We start from the raw sequence: 19,783 nt of genomic DNA, 5'->3' as shown, positions 1-19,783 counted from the left end.
AGGGTAAGACTGTCCACTCTACTGGTCAGAGAGGGAACAGTCCCACTATGCTTGTCCAGAGAACAAACACTGAATGAGCAAGTCCAGACACAGTTTTCTGCTGCATTAGGTATGTGAGCAGTCATACAAGTATCAGTTGGAACGAACATCATTCATCAGGTCGTCAGGTTGCCCTCATAAAAGAGGTTTCCAACCTCAATGGGTCTTACTTGGTTAAATAAAGGTTAATATTTAAAAAAAAAAAAAGCTCAGCAGATTGAGTATGTGGCCAGTTAGGCAAACCGATATGTGCACACATACACCCACCCACACACAAAAACACACAAAAACACACACACATCCCTGGAAGTGTACAAGTACAAACACATACACACACTGAGGTCAGGTCTGCTCTGCTGGACATCATTCCTTCAGTATAAAGTACACACACTCATACACACACACACACACACACACACACACACACACATGCACATGCACACACACACACACACACACACACACACACACTCTGTCCCTCCTCCTGTATATTAAGCAGTAGGTCAGGGTAGGCTACAGTTGTTTTCTGGGCAGTGAAGTCAGTGTTTAGCTGCAGTTTGGTCATGTCTGGAGTGTGGAATGTGCTGCTTCTGTGGGGCTGTGTCTGCCTCTGTGTCCCTGCTCTGTCTCATGGAGCTCTGGTCATCTCCCGGGACAACATCGCGGCACAGGTGACTACTATTACTCCTTATATACTTTACTGTTACTCTCTATTGCTACTCCATGTGTTGCGTATGCATCTTTTCTCAACTAACTGTTTTTTTTCTTCTAATCTTCTCTCCGACATCCTGTACTCTGCTGCCCCTCCCCTCACGGTTCTGCGTTCATTCCCTCTGCTCCTCAGTTACTATCCTTGTAGTCTCATGTCTCTACTCCATTGCAGCTCTGCTCTAACTTCTGCTCATCATACTGAGTTTCATTAGATTAGATTAGATTAGATTAGATTAGATTAGATTAGATTAGATTCAACTTTATTGTCATTGTGCAGAGTACAAGTACAGATACAACAAAATGCAGTTAGCGTCTAACCAGAAGTGCAAAAAAAGCAGAAAAGTGCAGTGTGAACAATATACAGGTAGTGCAGTATAAGCAGTATATGAGCAGTATAAGTAGTGCAGTATAAGTATAAGTATAAGTATATTCCTCTTACTACCTCTGTCCATTGATCATAGGCTCTCAGAGACCTTGTTGTTGTTGTTGCTGCTGCTGCTGCTGCAGCTGTTTATTTTTAATAGCTACAGGATATACTAATTACCGTTGCTGTGTTTAATTGAAGTGTGTAATCAGTTGCAAAATGTTATATAATTACATAGATCTACAATGACCGTGTACATACCTATGCTTTTGTTTATTTCAGAACTCTGCTGGTGGTACTAGGTTACTGAAGGTACTGTAATTGCTCAGTGTGGACACAAACATGATCATAATACAGACATCAACTCCTGATCCCCCCCCCATGATGATTCTAACTTTGTGTGGCCAAAAAAAATTACGAGTCCAGGGTTAAGTAAATATTTGAGAGAGCTCCTGTCCAAAGTCTTCAGTCAGAATCATTGTCACCTAAGCGAATCTCTTACACATGCAAAGAGTAACATTTAAATGAAATATGAGGTATTAGTTATAGTTCTATTACATAAAGTGTATATATCTATTTTTAGAAACTAAAACTAAACCTTACATATTTGTTTACAGAAAAGAAGTACAAGCAATGTTGAGGTAAGGATATCTACATTCTGTTGGATGATGATGATGATGATGATGATGATGATGATGATGCATCAACTTCATAAAGAAGACTTTGTGCCTCAGACTGACTCGCCCACATTGACTCATCTACTCTGACCTGGAAACCCTGAGTTCATGTTTTTCATGAGAGCACAGCAGTAATCCCCAAGTCAATGTAACCCTACTTCTCAGTATCCAGCCAACACTAGACCTGCCTGTAAATTTTCAAACCTGAATACTACAAGACTCTTCTTAGAATAGGTCATCATAGCTGTATCACGGATACATTCTTTCAAAAAAACAGACCTCTAGCTCTTTCCAAATGTCCAATCAAACCAGAGAGCTATTGAGAGCATGGTGTCTTAATGGGAGATGAAAACCACTCACTTAAACCTGGCTGCTAAACTTCAACGGTTTGATGTGGGCTTCCCTTATTGACAGAGCATAATCAGTCTTATGAGGAGACAGTTTGAGTGTAAAGGAATGGTTGTTGCTTATTCTGTTCATAGAATAGACATGCCCACAATTGTTCTCCTTTTCTTCCCACTGATTTTGAAGGAAACAAAACAAACCTCTGGTCTCGAAATGAATATTTTTGAAATCCCACAGTGAATATGTCTCAATTGCTTTTTACAATAGAGGATGGTGTATAGTTTGATGTCGTAAAGGTGTGAGGAGTGTCAATTTCATAATTTCCATGGAAAACTCCTATATAACTGGTAATCCTAAAGGGCATGAATGGAAGCATACAATCAATCCTAAATACTGCAAGCCTCTTCTTAGAGAATGTCATATTAGCTGTATCTCTGATATATTTATTAAAAAAACAGACCTCTTGCTCTATCCAAACTCCCAATCCAGCCAGAGAGTTATTATGTATGGTCTCTCAATGCAATAGATCTGTTTGTTATAATCAATTGTCAATATAATGACAAATGTTGTTTTCCTATTCAGAGAATATTCTCTGATGTAAATTGATATTCAAAGACAAATATCTGAATTGTTCAAATCTGAGTTTCCTGATTACTGCCATTGACTTACAGAGGCGTTATGAAGTTACATAGAGTCTCTTTTGAAGTTGCATGGGAGGCCTATTGGTTACATGGAGTCCCTCCAGGTTACATGGAAGCCCTAAAATTGGTTACATAGTGTCCTTAGAGTCCTTTACAGATCTCTCTCTCTCTCTCTCTCTCTCTCTCTCTCTCTCTCTCTCTCTCTAATCTCTCTGGTGGACAGGTGGAGGTGTACAGTGTACAGGTGGACTGTAAGGTGGCTTCTCGCTTCGCTCACACAGTCATGACCTCTAGTGCTCTGAACAAGGCCAACTCTTCTCAGGAAGTCTTCTTTGAGGTGGACCTGCCCAAGACAGCCTTCATCACCAACTTCAGCATGTCAGTCAGCAGGCATCTCAAAGTGGCAAACTACACTGTGTGTGTGTGTGTGTGTGTGTGTGTGTGTGTGTGTGTGTGTGTGTGTGTTTTGTGTGTGTGTGTGTGTGTGTGTGTGTGTGTGTGTGTGTGTGTGTGTGTGTGTGTGTGTGTGTGTGTGTGAGTTTTCTTCACATGAATAACTATTTTCTTTATGTCTCAGGGAGATTGAAGGACAGTCGTACATTGGTGAGGTGAAGGAGAAGGAACAAGCCAAGAAGCAGTATGAGAAAGCTGTTTCCACAGGGCAGACTGCTGGACTGGTCAAGTAAGACAATCAGAGCAATAAGGAGAAGGAACAAGGGGTGACAACACACAGTGTGTAAGGCACAAAGTCACAGCCACAGTGTTAGGTTGTTGAGTTTGAAGCGTGGGGATCCTAAGCACTCTTTTTATCTCTGTGCTCTAGAGCATCTGGAAGGAAAATGGAGAAGTTTTCTGTGTCTGTGAACATCGCAGCCAATAGTAACATCACGTTCATTCTAACCTACGAGGAGCTGCTTCAGCGTAAACTGGGCCAGTACGAATTGTTGACCCGGGTCAAACCCAAACAGCTGGTCCAGCACTTTGAGGTCTGTAGACATTTACACTGTTATTGTGTGTCTGTCTGTGTATGGTCACCTATGCCTCTTTCCTAACAAACTCCCAACCTTGGAATATCCTGTCTGTCTTTAACTTTAGTCTGCATGAGGGGTTCTCAGAGGAACTTTCCTGACTCTAAACCTACAGCACTTTTTCATCCTAACTCAGTTGTCTTTCTCATTCAGTTCTGTCTGTGTCTCTGGGATAGATTGTGGCAGATATCTATGAACCCCAGGGCATTGCCTTCGTAGACGCCTATGGAACCTTCATCTCCAATGAACTACTCCCCCTGGTGAAGAAGACTGTCACTGACACAAAGGTGATACATGTTTTGTGTTGTGTTGTGTTGTGTTGTGTTGTATTGTATTGTATTGTATTGTTTTTCCCTCTCTCAGGTGCACATCTCCTTTTCTCCTACGTTGGACCAGCAGAGGAAGTGTCCAGATTGTGATGGCACACTGATCGATGGGGATTTCCTCATCAAGTACGACGTGAAGCGACCTGAGGGAGTTGGGGATATCCAGGTCAGCTGTTTTGGTTTAAACTCTCTTCTTTCTTTGGTTTTGGAACAACTATTTGCTTATCTGTTGTGTTTGTATGTCTATTCTTTTGATATCATTTTGTTAAAAAAAATTTTTTTATTCAGATAGTGAATGGGTATTTTGTTCACTACTTCGCTCCTCCGGACTTACCCCGAGTCCCAAAGAATGTGGTGTTTGTAATCGATAGAAGTGGATCAATGAGTAGTAACAAAATGAAACAGGTAAGAGACAAGATTTGTGTGTGTCAAATTAAGTCAAATCAAATCAAATCCAATTTTATATGTCACTTCCATCACATACAGCCGTAATTGACATTAACACTAAAAAGTAATATAAGTGACAATAGAAGAAAAGTGACAGTGTGTGTGGGTGTGTGTGTGTGTGTGTGTGTGTGTGTGTGTGTGTGTGTGTGTGTGTGTGTGTGTGTGTGTGTGTGTGTGTGTGTGCGCGTGTGTGTGTGCGTGCGTGCGTGTGTCTGATGTCAGGATGTGAGTGTGTGTGTGAGAAACTATAACTTTGAAATGAGTGTCAGTGTAAGTGTTTCATAGAGGTAGAAATCTGCTGGTGATCAGCTTCCTGTTCCGTATTCAAACAACTAAGACGTTCCGCGTTCAATAATTACCAATAGGCGCAAATAGATACTTTTTGATCATTAGCAGTTGTCGCCAGTCATGAATAATCACTCATACCACTAGTACATCCTATATAAATATGCACAAGTGGCCCTAGTATATATTCTCGCATTAGTACGTTATGGAAGCCTTGAACATCAAATGACCAATGTTGCATAAATCGATCGCCTCCGCTCTCTGTGCCAATTACGAATGAAATCATGGAACTGTGCATGTATTTGATACGGTATACAATCAAATAGGAGAATATCTTATACTAACATATTCTGTAGATTATATAATAATATGCAGAATAGAAAATACATCTGAAGAGCCTTTACGCACGAACTAAAAAGATGGTTGTTCATCAATCATACTGAAAGTTGTGAAATTCCGCTTTTTCTATCCATGGTAATATTGGGAGGGGAAAATAATATAAACTACGAGGATACAATAGGCGTATGCAAGTCCACCCTCACACTACATGATCGCTCACATTGTTCAGTGGTCGTCGCTGTCTCAACAGGTTCAAACAATGCGCTACACTATGATCCCAAGATGCTTTTTACGTTGAATATTATCCACTATTGCCAGCGACTCTAAGTAGGCCTACAATAGGCTACTGTAATAATAACTTCACAGTCCTGAGGAAACAGAAAGGAAAATAAAATGTATACAAATTATATAAATAAATGCATGTAGACTAAGACTACACTAAAGTGGCAGGTAATTATGGTTATCATTGGCGGTTGCGAGAGATAAAAGAGAATTGCCTATTTATTTAGCTGATCGCAAATGATAACAAACATGACAATGGTCGCGACAGATTCATTAAACAGGATTTGGAGACACGCAGCAGGTTGAATTTGGCGAGCCACTTGTTGAGTGCTTAGATGATCGAAATCGACCATTCATCTAGTGTTTACATTCGTTGCCGACAACTGATAGTATTTGCATTTTATTTGTCAAACATTATTATCCATTCCAACATTCGCAGTGAAATCCTGATTGGCGAGGACAATGGATATCTTCATATGATAAAATTTTCCCCATTGCCGTCAGAAAATCTTCCCCTGTCAGATAGTTTTCCCGATCTGACAAAATGTGTGTCTTTAAGAGTAATCTAATGAAAGTTATTGTAAAATAACAATGATAGTGGTTCACACTAATAACACTTGTCCCCCAAAGCAGTTTCATGATGATTAATTACAGTTATTGATGATACCATGAATATGAATGCTATATTACCCAACGTTTGCAATTATGATGAATTACTACTTCAGTAATAATTGTCATTCATGCTATACCCTTGTTCATCATATTTTTGTGAATATTATAACACTGATTTTAATATTTCTATGAACTTTAGACCGGCTATGAATATAAATATGTATTCAAAATATGCATATTTGTCATTTATTAATCTGTATGACGTTGCTTATGCTTGCAGATGGCATATCATTGATTGCATCTGTAATGTTATATCATTTAAAAAATAACATCTTAAAAATGCATGTAAACACTCAACACTAAAACTAAAACCTAACCAAAGGAAATTACCAATTTCGCAGCCATGCCTACTAAAACTTAGTGTTGCACAGCGCTCTTTAGCGGAAGCAAATTAGGGGCAATAGTTTTAGTTTTTAATTGTATTTATTTATTTCGCACAAAAAAGGCAACTTAGTGAAAATAAAAAAAAACATGGTGTAAAAAGACTGCAGGTGAGGTGAGAAACCCAAAAGGGCCTTCATAAGTTCAACTCACAAAAGAAACATTTCGAATTTTCAGAAACAGTAACCCTAACCCTAACCCTAACCCTAACCCTAACCCTAACCCTATGTATACATAATTAAATGACGAACATTATTTACTTAACTATAGACAGCACACACTTACATAGTGATCTCTTTTAGACACGGGAAGCTATGGTGACCATCCTGAGTGACCTGCAGAAAGATGACTACTTTAGCATAATCGCGTTTGACTCCCGTATGGAATCATGGAAGGACTCTCTCACCAAGGCCACGGAGGAAAATGTGGCTTCTGCCAAGAAGTTTGTCAGCCAGATTAATAGTAGAGGAAGTGAGTCATATGTTTTTTTTATATTGGAGTGAGGTGGCACACTGACATCATCAAATGAATCCATCATCTTTATACTGTATGTGTTAGTATTTGGCAAATCAGTAGCTCAGTTATCTAACAAAGTATCTTCAAAACACACCTGTGACAGAGGCTGCTGTATAAATGCCTGTAAAATGCTTTTGGGATCTTGTTTTCCACCCAGGTACTTATATGAATCTAGCTCTGCTGACAGCTGTGGACATGCTCGTCAAAGATAAACAAGACAACAAGCTGCCAGAGAGGAGTGTGTCCATGATTATCTTGCTGACTGATGGAATGCCGTCCATAGGTTAGATCTCCTATCCTACCCATGCTGAGGCAAAGTCATAAAAATACTCTCTAGAGATGCATATGGGAGGCCTACTTTTTTTTCATCAAATTGTGTGTGTCTGTGTGTGCATGTGCGTGTGTGTGTGTCTTTGTAAAAATGTGTTTGTAGAGAGCACAGGAAATATCCAGTTGAATGTCCGTGCTGCCATCAATGGAAGCATGTCTCTGTTCTGTCTGGGCTTTGGCAATGACGTGGATTACTCCTTCCTGGACGTGATGTCCAGACAGAACCAGGGAATCGGCCGAAGGATCTACGAGGGCTCTGATGCTGTTGTCCAGCTGCAGGTATTAACAAGCGCTGTTTCTCACTATTCTGAAATGGTTTCTCTGCTTTTCTCTGGTACGGTGTCAGAGATGGGATAGGTACAACTCATTACATGGAGTGTACAACCATAGTGGACAACCATACGCTTTATCATATGTTGTGTGGCAATAAAAGTATTTTGTATATTTTAACCAGGTGTGTATCTTTGTGTCGCTGTGTTTCAGGGTTTCTATGAGGAAGTGGCCAACCCCCTCCTCTCTGAGGTGGACTTCCGTTACCCTGCTGATGCGATCAACTCTCTAACCACCAACCATTTCACACAGCTGTTCAACGGCTCTGAGATTGTGGTGGCTGGCCGGCTGAGTGACAATGACATAGACAACTTCATGGTGGAGGTGTTTGCACAAGGGGTGAGAGAGAGAGACACAACATGTGACACAACCCCCCCTAAACAGAAAACTGCTTTGTTCTCAGAGGATGAGACAAATAAAGACAGGTAGATTGTGACTCTAATATAATGTGTGTCATGCCCCCCCCCCCCCCCCCCCCCCCCCCAGTTTGAGGAAGCCTTCCAGGTCCAAGGACAGGCCAGTGCCCAGGAATGGGGCATTCTCTACCCTGAACAGGAGTACATCTTTGGGGAGTTCACTGAACGCCTCTGGGCTTATCTCACCATCCAACAGCTACTGCAGAAGAGGTCAGTCTGAGCAGTCTGAATACTGTTAGAGTGTCAGCTTAAATGGATACTAAATGTATTCCTCTAGGTGGGGCTGGGCTGCATCTTCCAGTTGGCAGAACCAAATGGAGATGTTTAGATTAGAGCTTTAAGACCAAAGCCAACCGTCCCCAACCCCAGTCATTCCCTGTTGTGTTTGGGTCTGTCAGAGAGAGTGGCACTGTAGAGGAGAAGGCCAATGCCACTGCCAAGGCCCTGGAGATGTCTCTGCAGTACAACTTCGTCACCCCGCTCACCTCCATGGTTGTCACCAAGCCAGAGACAGAAGACCTCTTAGTCGCCGACAAACTGACTGAGGGTAGGAGACAGTGTGTGTGTGTGTGTGTTTGTGTGTGTGTGTGTGTGTGTGTGTGTGTGTGTGTGTGTGTGTGTCTGACTGTTTTCTCTCTGTGCTTTTCCACAGCACAAAGGCAGTGGTCAGAGAGATATGGTAAGTACCTGGCACTACCACAATGTATCTGACCACATTGTATGGAGATGAAGCTGTCTGTTATCACTGGTCTACACTATTTAGTTCACCAGCTTCTGGCTACAACCTGATGTTACAGAAAGCTGTTTCTTTTAGGTTATTCAACAACAAAACAGGGAAGAATAACCAATCAAGGTGCCAGTGCTCCCACGTATTTTGGTGAGTGCTCTTTCTCTCTATTGTGACTGTGCTGTTCTTTTGGCTTTCTGTAACTTGTTTTCCCACTGGAGCTCCTGTGTTCTGTTTTTAAACCTACAGTGGATGGAGACCCCCATTTTATGATTGAGCTGCCAGGGCAGGAGGATGCACTGTGCTTCAACATTGACGACACACCCGGTACCATCTTCAACCTGGTGAAAGACCCGCAGTCAGGTGAGCCAACTGATACAACTACTGTGTTAGCCCATTTAGAAGCAACTAGTATGCTTTTTTAGTATATCTTACTTAATTCATTACTTTCCTTACCTTGAAAGTCATCAATGGACAGTGGAGTGGCAGTGATACATGACACAAACATAACATCTACCCAAGCGCAACATAAACAACTGGTTTGACCACCACAACAATCCCAATTTTCATTGCAGGTATTTTGGTCAATGGCCAGACCATCGGGGATAAGAAGGTTGCCCCTGATGGTAAAATAAACACCTACTTTGGCCGTTTTGGGATCGTTCACCCTCAACTGGGGGTTAGACTGGAGGTGACCACCAATGACATCACTGTGTCTCAGGATGGCAAAAAGGCCAAGCTCTTCTGGTCCGACTCCAGCTCCCTCAAGGGAATAAAGTGAGTGGTACAAAGCTGCAAAGTCATGGCAACCAACAACAACTGATTATGAATATTTCTTGTTCCCTCTTCGCTTACTTTCCGATACCTCCAGGTATTTCAGTTTTGTAGTTCTGGCTTCCATTCTGCAAGTCAGTTTGTTTCCACTCTTGGTCAAACCTAGAGGAGAGACCAGAGACACCAGAACCCTGAGTTGTAATGACCAATAAGCCACCACCACCCTTAAGGGCTTGACTGTTTCTCTGACTCATTCATCTCCCTCTCATTCATCTCCCTCATCTCCCTCTTCTGTCTATCTCCCTCTGTCTATCTCCCTCTCCCTCTCTATTCCCTTCTTCTCGCTTCCCTTTCTCCCTCTCCCACAGTATGGACCTACGGGTGACCAAAGATCGCAGTCTGACCGTAACCCTCAGAGGCTCAGTCCGGTTTGTGGTCCTCCTACACAAGGTGTGGAAGGGGCACCCCTACCACCAGGACTACCTGGGCTTCTACACCCTGGACAGCCACCTCCTCTCCCAGAGTGTGCATGGCCTGCTAGGTATAGTACTCTGCCACCAGAGGGCAGCACAGGAGAGGCTGTAATTAGCAGAGCCAGAATTAATCTGTTTGGAAGTTCTCCATCAATATTTCTTGGAATCTGTGTATCTATGTGTCGCCCCCAACAGGTCAGTTTTACCATGGGGTGGAGTTTGAGGTGAGAGACCTGCGCCCAGGAGAAGTCCCGGAGAAACCAGATGCCACCATGCTTGTGAAGGGACAGGAGCTTAACGTGACAAGGTAAATGTCACACACACACACACATACAACACACATACACACACACACACACACACACACACACACACACACACACATACACACACACACACACACACACACCAGTGGTGTTTTGTCATTCAGGGTTAGGCCCGGCCCCACCAGCAGATGGCGCTGTTTCGTGAATTAAGCATCACCCTTGTCATATAATTGTATCTTCATATCCTACTGTTGGCAAATCAAATATGGCTGTGCTTTCATTTATTGTCCTTGTGTATGGAAGCTCTGAAATGCGTGAAATTTGCTGTTTTTCGCAGCTGGCTCAATGATACTATTTTCTATGGTACTGGGGCCAGTCCTTTTCGGCTCCTCTCTGTCAATGAAACGCTATGAGTGGGGAAAATGGTTGTGCTCAAAGTAGTCTCTGTTGAGACAAAGGCAAGCTCAAGGGGCCGGGCTCCACCGGCCCCACGGTACCTAATGGTTCAAAAAGGTGCTGCACACCCATCTTTACTATTGCTTTCCCGCCGGGTCTGCTGCGTGCAAATTTGACTGGCAAAGGTAGTCACATAGCAAGTGGTCATAGCTAAACAGAAAGCTAACATGTTGGAAATAGAACCTGCATGATTGCACACACACACGCACACACACACACACACACACACACACACACACACACACACACACACACACACACACACTTATCATCATCAGTTCCCTCTCTCTGTTCTCCATTTACAGGGGCTGGCAGAGAGACTTCAGATGGGATGTGAAGAATGGCGAGAACATTCCCTGCTGGTTCATCCACAGCAATGGCACCGGGCTCATTGATGGAAACCACACAGACTACATTGTGTCAGGGCTCTTCAAGACCATCTGAAACTAGTCAGGCTGTTCAATACACACAAATTAATCAATGTTTCAACATGCTGTATGTGCTACACTGTAGATAATTAATGATTAACATAGAACAGCACTGGAATGATTTGAACAACATCTGTTCAAATAAATGCCCACCACATTTATTTGTGTGATTTCTCATAATTATTCATTTGCCGATCTACAGTGGCTATGTAGCTCCTTTACTATGGGGTTTTCCGACTGTTACCACCCCTACTGTAGGTCTAGGTAGACTACATTGCATTTAGACTAGAAGTTAGATGACTGACTACTCACTTTAACAAGGCCAAGCTCATTCACCCATACATGAGGTCACTTCCCAAAAGCATTATTACACAGGGCGGCAGAGCTAAAAACCTAGACAGAGGTAGCATCCCAAATGTGTCAAAATGGATTAGAGGAGAAGACCCAAGGTTCCTCCCCTTAGATATTACTCCAATGCTTTTTGAGAAGGATGTGATGCGATGAATAGAGGAAAGACAATGCTTTTGCACTGTTGTCTCGGAACCACACCTTTGATTCACTGCAACACACAAGGCCCTCCCCTCCTCCCCCTCCTCTCTCAATCCTGTGTACAGTATGCTCTCATGTACTGACTCTCGTCAAATGTTTTGGTGTGTATGTACGGTGTCATGCCAGAAGTTCAGGAGTTGAGAACTTTCTTCGGGATCTTTAGCAGGATATGTGTGTGTGTGTGTGTGTGTGTGTGTGTGTGTGTGTGTGTGTGTGTGTGTGTGTGTGTGTGTGTGTGTGTGTGTGTGTGTGTGTGCATGTGTGTGTGTTTGTTCGTGTGTGCTTGTACTTGGGGGCTTGGGGGTGTTGGGGTTGGTTTGGGAGGCCCAGGGCCTATGCTGTTCTCTGTGAGGGAGGAATCCTAACTTGAGATAGGATCAGTCAATCTCTATTCTTTGTCTTTTACCATCAATCAAGAAAAGAACTAAAATGTCTTTTGATGAAACTGCTTTTTGATGAACCAAACATTAAAAAGGCATAGTAGGTGAGTACTAAAACACTTCGTAGGTGAGTACGAACACACTTAATCTCATTCAGCCGTGGTGCCTTGATTGACCACAGGAGGGCAGCCGGTACTTGTGAAAATCCTGCAATATGTGTGAGACGTGGTACTCAGGTCCCTAGTCTTTATTTTATCACTCTGAAGTTGCTCACTTCACACCGGTGTTGTTAAATTGGTCATGGTCTACTCTACTTTCCCTTCAAACATATGTAGAAAGATAGAACAAAACAAAAAAAAGTATGTTGCTGTCCAGGGGTAGAAGTCTACAAAGCATGTATGGTCTTACATGGAAAAGTACTATGTGAAGTTGCAGTTTCCCTAAAACTACCTCATATTCAATAACATTTACTCAATTTTGTGGCATCTTCACAAACTAATGTTGAGTAGATTTTACAAAATCAGTGTCAATCTGAACTCATCACCATAGACTAAATATGTTATTTGAGCACACCAAGTATCTGCCTGTAACAAAGTAACAAAAACCAATGAGATGAGTTTAACATCTAATGACACTCAATGACACAATGATAGCTCAACTAAATGAATGAATGGATCATCCACAGTGCGTAAATCCATGCTTGCTGAGAAGGGAAGCTGGTTCACATGTGTCCCACCCTCTTTGGCCTTGTTCTACCTCCCTGGGCCCCTCCTTGCCCCTTCCTCACCTCCCAGGTCTCACCCCTCACCCACCTCCCCCTCCCTCCCCCTCTCTCCCCCGGCGGCATACCTTTGTCCCTGTTGGAATATTTCACATTGCTATTGCCGCTGGTGCGTGATGCTGGGACTGAGCACTCATTGTACACACGTGTGGGAGCGGTGGTATGCGGGCCCTCGGCGTGTGGTGTGCCGTGACACGCGTGTGCCCGCTGACGCCAGCCCGCCCGCCTGCTCGTTTCTCTAACGGTGCTACTGTGTGGTCACACCTGACCGCCGCTGACATGGCCCCCACGCCAGACGGGCCCGGTGCCCAGAGCTTATCACCCCACAGTAAACCAGAGTCTTCACTGCATCCTCAACACGAGAGGGGGGAGCTGGATGGAGCAGTGGGAATGAGTGGTGTAGTTTGATATAGTTCAGTAATTGGGTGTGGTCTGGTGTAGTTTTGTGTTGTTCCGTGTCCAGGTAAGGGTTATCCAGGTTTGGTGTTGTTCAGTTTAGTGTTGTGCACGCTCTACAGTACTGTGGTTCTGAATAGATGTATTGTATAGAGTAGGGGCCACGGGGCACAGTGTGTTGGTTTTACTCTGGTTTATTGTAATATACTGTGAGCCGTGCTGTGTAGAATCACGTGGTATTGTAATGTACTGTACTGTAAGCTGTGGTATTTAGTGTCTCCTCTGAGGCTTCGGAGGTGAAAAGTTGAACCTGGTGTTGACCTTAGCGAGAGAGGGCTTACCTCTGAAGTCTGGAACAGGGAGGATATTCTCAAGTTCCTCCCTCCCAGTCCCCTCACGCGGAAACAATTAACATCTCTGATAACATGCTGTACATATTTTCATCTTTTTATCTTATTTGTTTGTTTGTTGTTTTCCTCCCTCATGACGAGAGCCTTATGTCCTCACTGTCACGCCTCTGTTCAATCACAGTTACATCTTATCTGTGTGGAAGGAGAGATAATAAGATGGAAGGGGGGGGGAAGAGAGAGAGAGAGAGAGAGAGAGAGAGTGAGACTGAGTGGGGCCTCATGTTTATATCAGAATCAGGGAGTTGAATTCCAGATGGAGTGATAATAGAGAAAACAAGCAAACAAAAATTCAAAAATAGAAAGTATGAGAGTAGAAGAGAGGGCAGACAGACGACAGGAGCAGTGTTGGGAGTTAGAGAAACGGTGTTTCTCTGTTCCCAACGGGCCTATCAGTAACGAGCAGATCAGCAGCATATCCTAGACGCTGCTCTGAAGTGCTCTAACCATTGTTGTACAGCAGTGGTGTCATATCATTCCACTGACTGATCAGCATTCCATTTTACAAAAACAACATGACCAAGATTTAAAACTAAAACTAAAGCTAACATTGTCCCGCCTCAAATGAGTTAGAAAATACATGGCCCTAAATATATGAAAGCGACAGTAGACATTGAGTAGCTCAGGGTTCTCCATCTGTTTTAGTTTTGTAATAGTTGTGATAAACTCAGTGTGACCCCTGATTGGTCTAATCTCACCCTCATCTACTCTGAGAGGTCAGCTGACACAGCAATGCACTGTGATTGGAAAATGCTCAAGCTATGGAAGGGAAATTGTTTGTCATTGTGTTGGGTTAACAGCTACCCCGGTAAAAGTTTAGTCTACAGTTTGAACCAACCATGTCAAAGCTTCAAAATAAAAACTTGAAAGAATTCTGGACTGGAATTCAACACACTTCAGCAAAACATGTGGTTGCTAAGCTGTGTACAATTAGTTTGATGCTATCCTGTCTTGTGTGTGTGTGTGTGTGTGTGTGTGTGTGTGTGTGTGTGTGTGTGTGTGTGTGTGTGTGTGCGTGCATGCGTGCATGTGTGTCTTCTTGTATGCCTGTCTGTGCATCTACGTGATTGTTTTGGTTTGCAGCCCTCATAATTTTTCCAGCCTGTGTGATCTCCCCATTCATCTATTGGAACCCCACTGTCCCTGCTCAGCTGCTAGACAGTACTAAAGCAACGTCCACCTGTCTGAGGCTTCTAGCAAATGATGACCTATTCTTTGTCCCAGGTGGAGAAGTGGCCCTAAATATCTGGGATCAGCTTTGTTCACACCAATCTTTGATTTAACCATTATCATTATGAGAGGATAACATTACAGTATACCCCACTCCTGTAAAGTTTCAGCACACAGCAAGCAGTTCTGTCCCTGTGCTCAGAGTGGTTGGGATGCCTTAGGGTGCCTGTCGATGATGAGTGTTTTGAGGGTTTAGCCTGGCTAGATTAGATCAGAGGACTGCTGTGTTTGTTTGTTTTGATTTGGGAGGGGTGAGGGTCCTGAGGGATGCCCCCACCCCCACCCCCCCTCCCTGTCCCTCAGCAGTATTCCCCCTCAGGACAAACTGCCGACTGGAGCCCCCCTGACCCCTACCTCACCCTCGCCTGCTACGCTACCCAAGGCATCCTGGGAAAAGAAAGAGAGGAGACTGCCATGGCTTATAGTCCACAAGACCAAATCACAACCAGACCCTTGATCCAGGCGGAGTCACCCAGGGAGGCAGACCTCCAGCCCTCTCAAGCACCAGAGGGAGCTCATCCCGGTGGGGTGACTTCCCTTTCATCTGCCTGTGGGTCTGGGTCTTCACAGCCACACTGGCTCTGGGAGTGCACAGTCTCACAGCTAGGTAATGAACATGGCATGTAGGGCACACTGACACGTATGTGACATGTATGTCACATGTGATTCTCAACTACAAAACCAAATACTTGACTACAGTATGTTGTCTAAATAACTTATGTCCTCTCCATTTTCTAACTTCTGTTCCACTGCTGCTGTTGATCTGGGATCTCATGATCAGGGTCAGATGTTCTCAGTGCTCTCCATCCAACCCTCAGTCTTTTCTTTCCTCCGTCTTTCCATCTGCACAGACAGAACGCCACATCTCCACCCACCACTCTCCACCCTCGGCCCGCCCCCTCATCCCCCTTCGCTGACCTCTGCTTCATCTCCCACAAGCCCCCTCAGGCTGAGCAGCCTGGCACCAGACAGTTATTCAACCCCTCAGGCTCCCCATAGTCACAACCACAGGTCATATATATATATATATATATATATAGAGAGAGAGAGAGAGAGAGAGAGAGAGAGAGAGAGAGAGAGAGAGAGAGAGAGAGAGAGAGAGAGAGAGATGCATGTGGACAGCATACTGTGTCTTAATATACTTAATACAATATATACATATACAATGATGTTCACTATCTGTGTATAGTGTGTTACTCAAGACTTTTGGAGCCATATTGAATTTGGACTAATTGTTTGATAGCTTTTCACAAGAGTTTGTAATGACATTAAATAGTTAATTCCAAGAAACACATTCTGTGCTCTCACTTTATTTTTTCCTTTGTAGATGTAAGCTCTGTCTTTTAACCCATCCCTACACTTTTAAACAGAGCATTGGTGAAAAATATGTTATTTAAGCATAAATTAATTTGTTTTTTATTATGTTTCATTTCGTTTTAATCCCATTGAACAGGAAATAAAAGCAGGGGGAAGCTGTGATTGGATTAAAAGTCCTCTTTGTAAACATTGTGACCCGTGTCTTTGACGCCCCTCCGTCCCGCCTTTTAAAGGAAGTCTCTTCATGACAGGAGCGGAGAGAGATGAAGGGCTCCTTTAAAAGAGGACACAAGTTGGGGAGGCAGGCTTTGGAGTCTTTGTGTGGCATGTGAGCCTATGTTTTAAGTCTGTTTTTTCTTTTAAATCCTGCTTGGTTTTTGTTTGTCTTAAAGCTCTGCTTTGAGCGATTAGGAACTGGGGGTTGAACAGCTAAATGAGGATGCTATTTTAGCTCTTTATAGGTTGGAGCATTCCTCTTGCATATCAATAAAATAGACAGTGTTTCATGCTAGGTAGGCAAGGTTAGTTTATCTTGGGTCATTAGGATGTGTCCTGATATGTTGCTTTAACTCAGACTGGAGGTCTGTGGTGTGGAGCACTGGTCCAGTGATGTCAGTAAAACGTCCCACCAGAGATGGACCATATCAGAGGAAGCATCAATGGAAATCTGAGTTGTGCCATTAGACTGAGAGAGAGAAGCAGTATCACTGAGAAAGAGATGAGACTGAGAAACAGAGAGGGGGGGGAGAGAGAGAGAGAGAGAGAGAGACGGAGAGAGGGGACACACAGAAGGGATTGTTCTGGAACAGACTGACGGACCTTTTAGCCTTATCTCTGTGAGCTACTCTTACAGAAAACCAAGTAGAAAGGGAAAAAGAATGCCTCACTCTTTCTCTCCCTTTCTCTCATTTCTCATGTCTCCCCGCCTCCTACCCACTTCATTTCTTCTCCTTCTTTTGTCCATCACTCTCATTCCCTAAACCCTCTTAACCCTTGCACTCCCCATATTATTAGTTTTCCTCAATATCTCACCTTGATATTCAAATCTATTCTTTCGCTCCACACTCAATGAACTATCTCTTCTCACCTAATAGGATATTTTCAACACAAGATACCGTACTCTTTAGAGTAGTCTGTTAAGCACATTTGTTTCACAGTTTGTTACAGGGGAGGTTGTAAATGCCTCATGATCTCAGCAATTGACGGCACCACAGACTGTACTGTAAAAATCGCTCCAAAATCCAGTTCTTAAACACTTTCAGATGTGACAGCTTTTTTAGGAGGGGTGTATTATTCGCTGCCTGCTACCAGAATGTCATAATGCTTCCGTTTGCATTTGCATTTGTTTGTACACGCCAATCTCTGTACATTCCGATTTTCTACATGTCACAGTGATATATTGGGCGGGGGGGTGGGGGGGGCTGCCCCTGTGCTTGGATGCTGGGGTGCAGGCATGTATTTAGTGTTGCAGTGTGATGACACAGTGTGGCGGCCCTCTGCACCCTCTCTGACAGAATGAAGCGGATGGATAATTAGATATCAAAGAGAGGCAGGCAGGGTGTGGTGAGCGGTGCATGCGGCCCTCTCTCATGGTAAAGCACTTATTAATGAGATAGGCCTTATCTGCTCTCCTCCTAGGAATTCTGCCTTTGATCGGCCCCGACTCTGGACTTAATACATTTTTGATTGATAGGCTGAGATGACAGAGAGAGGCGGTGTGGAGGGGGGCTGGGCTGAGGGGTGTGTGTGCTGGTGGGGGGGGGGGGATGTGTTCAGATGCAACTGTAGTGATGCCCTTCATGTGATCAAATAACTCCAGAGACACACACACACACACACACACCTCTACACACATGTATGCACCCACACATTCCTACACACATACAGTGCATCTACACACTCAGGCTTACATACCCCTAACCCTACCACTATGTACACACATCCATTTTCTGAGAAACACCAAACAGACAGCCCTATTCACTCACCTTAAACCCAGCTATAACTCACACATAGTCGGGCACAAAGAAATCTCTTCCTGAGAGAGCAAGGGAGAGGTAGAGGTAGAGGAAGAGCGGGGCCGCGATAAGACCCTCTCCCGCTGGAGATGAGTTATAGCCCACCCAGGAGGACGTGGCCAACAGCAGCCCACCACACCACGCGGCACACGGCTCCATGGGATTGGTAGGGGGGTAGCGTTCCCCCCCGTGAGCGAGGTGGCAGGCGGACTCACAGTGAGAGAGATAACACTCAGCCTCTCAATAACGTCTTGACCAGGGGGAGGAGAGGAAGCATCGAATCAGTGCCCCCCCCCCCAACACACATACACACACACAACCTCTACCTGTACCCCCACCCCCATCCGACAGAGAGTGAGTGAGCGTGACCATTACAGCGGCGTGTCACCTTGTTATGAGTCTCTGTCACCGTGGTACGAAGGGTAAATTAAAGAAGCCATAACTGCAGCTCTGTCACCCGCCCGTCACCCGCCATTCATCACGGTGCCAGCAGGCGCCCGGATAAACCCCCCCATCAGGTGGGCAGATCGATCAATGTGACAGGCACATTTCAGGGGTCCAAATCAATCACGCTAACAAAGGGAGGAGAGTAGGAGTATGTTGCTTTGTAGAGGACTTTGGTTCTGGTTCTGGATGAGTCAGGAGAAAAGGAATGTCTACAACCTCTGTTGTCCTATAGGAGAGAGAGAGCTACCTTCATATGGTTATTGAAGACTTGGTAGACAGTGGTCCCTATAACAGTGTCTCACTGTATGCATTTAACTGTTCTGTTGCATCATTGAATAGATATAGTCACCAGTGCTTATACGGTATGAAAGTAATAATGAGGAGTCGCTGCTGTTCCTTGAACATGCCTGAACTCTTTGTCACTGAATATGAACAGTATATTCGTCACTGAATATTGTCATACATAAACACAGTTTACATTTGGTGGTGTACAGTGTCGTCACCAAGACTTTTTCACTGGGGTAGATTAGCACACACACACACACACACACACACACACACACACACACACACACACACACACACACACACACAGTGAAGACAGAATACTAGAACGGACGCAGCGTGAGAACATAATACTGTAGAGAACATGATGAAATAGAGGAAATGTACAACAGAGAAGGGATGGAAAAATAAGAGGGATGGGAGGAGGGGATTAGATGATAAGAGCGGGAAGAACTGATAGAAGAGAAGAAGAAACAGCTGAGAAAAAATGATTAAAAAGAGCAATCACCAGTCGGAGACTGATAAACGAACGGCTCGTTAATTAGAACTACGCAACTCATGGGGATATGGTCGGGTTATGCTCACATCTCCCTCTCTCTTTTCACCCTTTCTCTCTCTTTTTTCTCTTTTTCTCATGCTCTCCCTCTCTGTTTTGACTTCCTCTTAGGACTTAAATGTCCTTAAGATCCGGATTCCATTTTCAACAGTTGTCCTCGTCAGCCA

The 19,783-nt window shown here is 43.9% G+C and overlaps 1 protein-coding gene across 1 annotated transcript; it reads left to right on the top strand.

The window, feature by feature from the left end:
* Positions 1-583: 583 nt before the first annotated feature.
* LOC310803090 (inter-alpha-trypsin inhibitor heavy chain H3-like) lies at positions 584-11,398 on the top strand. Its single transcript, XM_083667726.1, has 22 exons — positions 584-710; positions 1,397-1,426; positions 1,732-1,755; positions 3,001-3,155; positions 3,355-3,459; positions 3,601-3,763; positions 3,982-4,092; positions 4,169-4,297; positions 4,420-4,536; positions 6,840-7,008; positions 7,211-7,336; positions 7,487-7,662; positions 7,867-8,052; positions 8,200-8,339; positions 8,528-8,676; positions 8,782-8,808; positions 8,944-9,006; positions 9,106-9,219; positions 9,432-9,633; positions 9,999-10,171; positions 10,299-10,410; positions 11,131-11,398. The coding sequence occupies exons 1-22, from the start codon at positions 603-605 to the stop codon at positions 11,267-11,269; spliced, it is 2,718 nt and encodes a 905-aa protein (XP_083523852.1). The 5' UTR covers positions 584-602; the 3' UTR covers positions 11,270-11,398.
* The last annotated feature ends 8,385 nt before the right edge of the window (positions 11,399-19,783 follow it).

This window comes from Argentina silus (genome assembly GCF_951799395.1).
Source record: "Argentina silus genome assembly, chromosome: 4".
Classification (NCBI taxonomy): domain Eukaryota; kingdom Metazoa; phylum Chordata; class Actinopteri; order Argentiniformes; family Argentinidae; genus Argentina; species Argentina silus.
The sequence above is the reverse complement of the archived record's forward strand: the minus strand, read 5'-3'. Positions and strand labels throughout refer to the sequence as shown.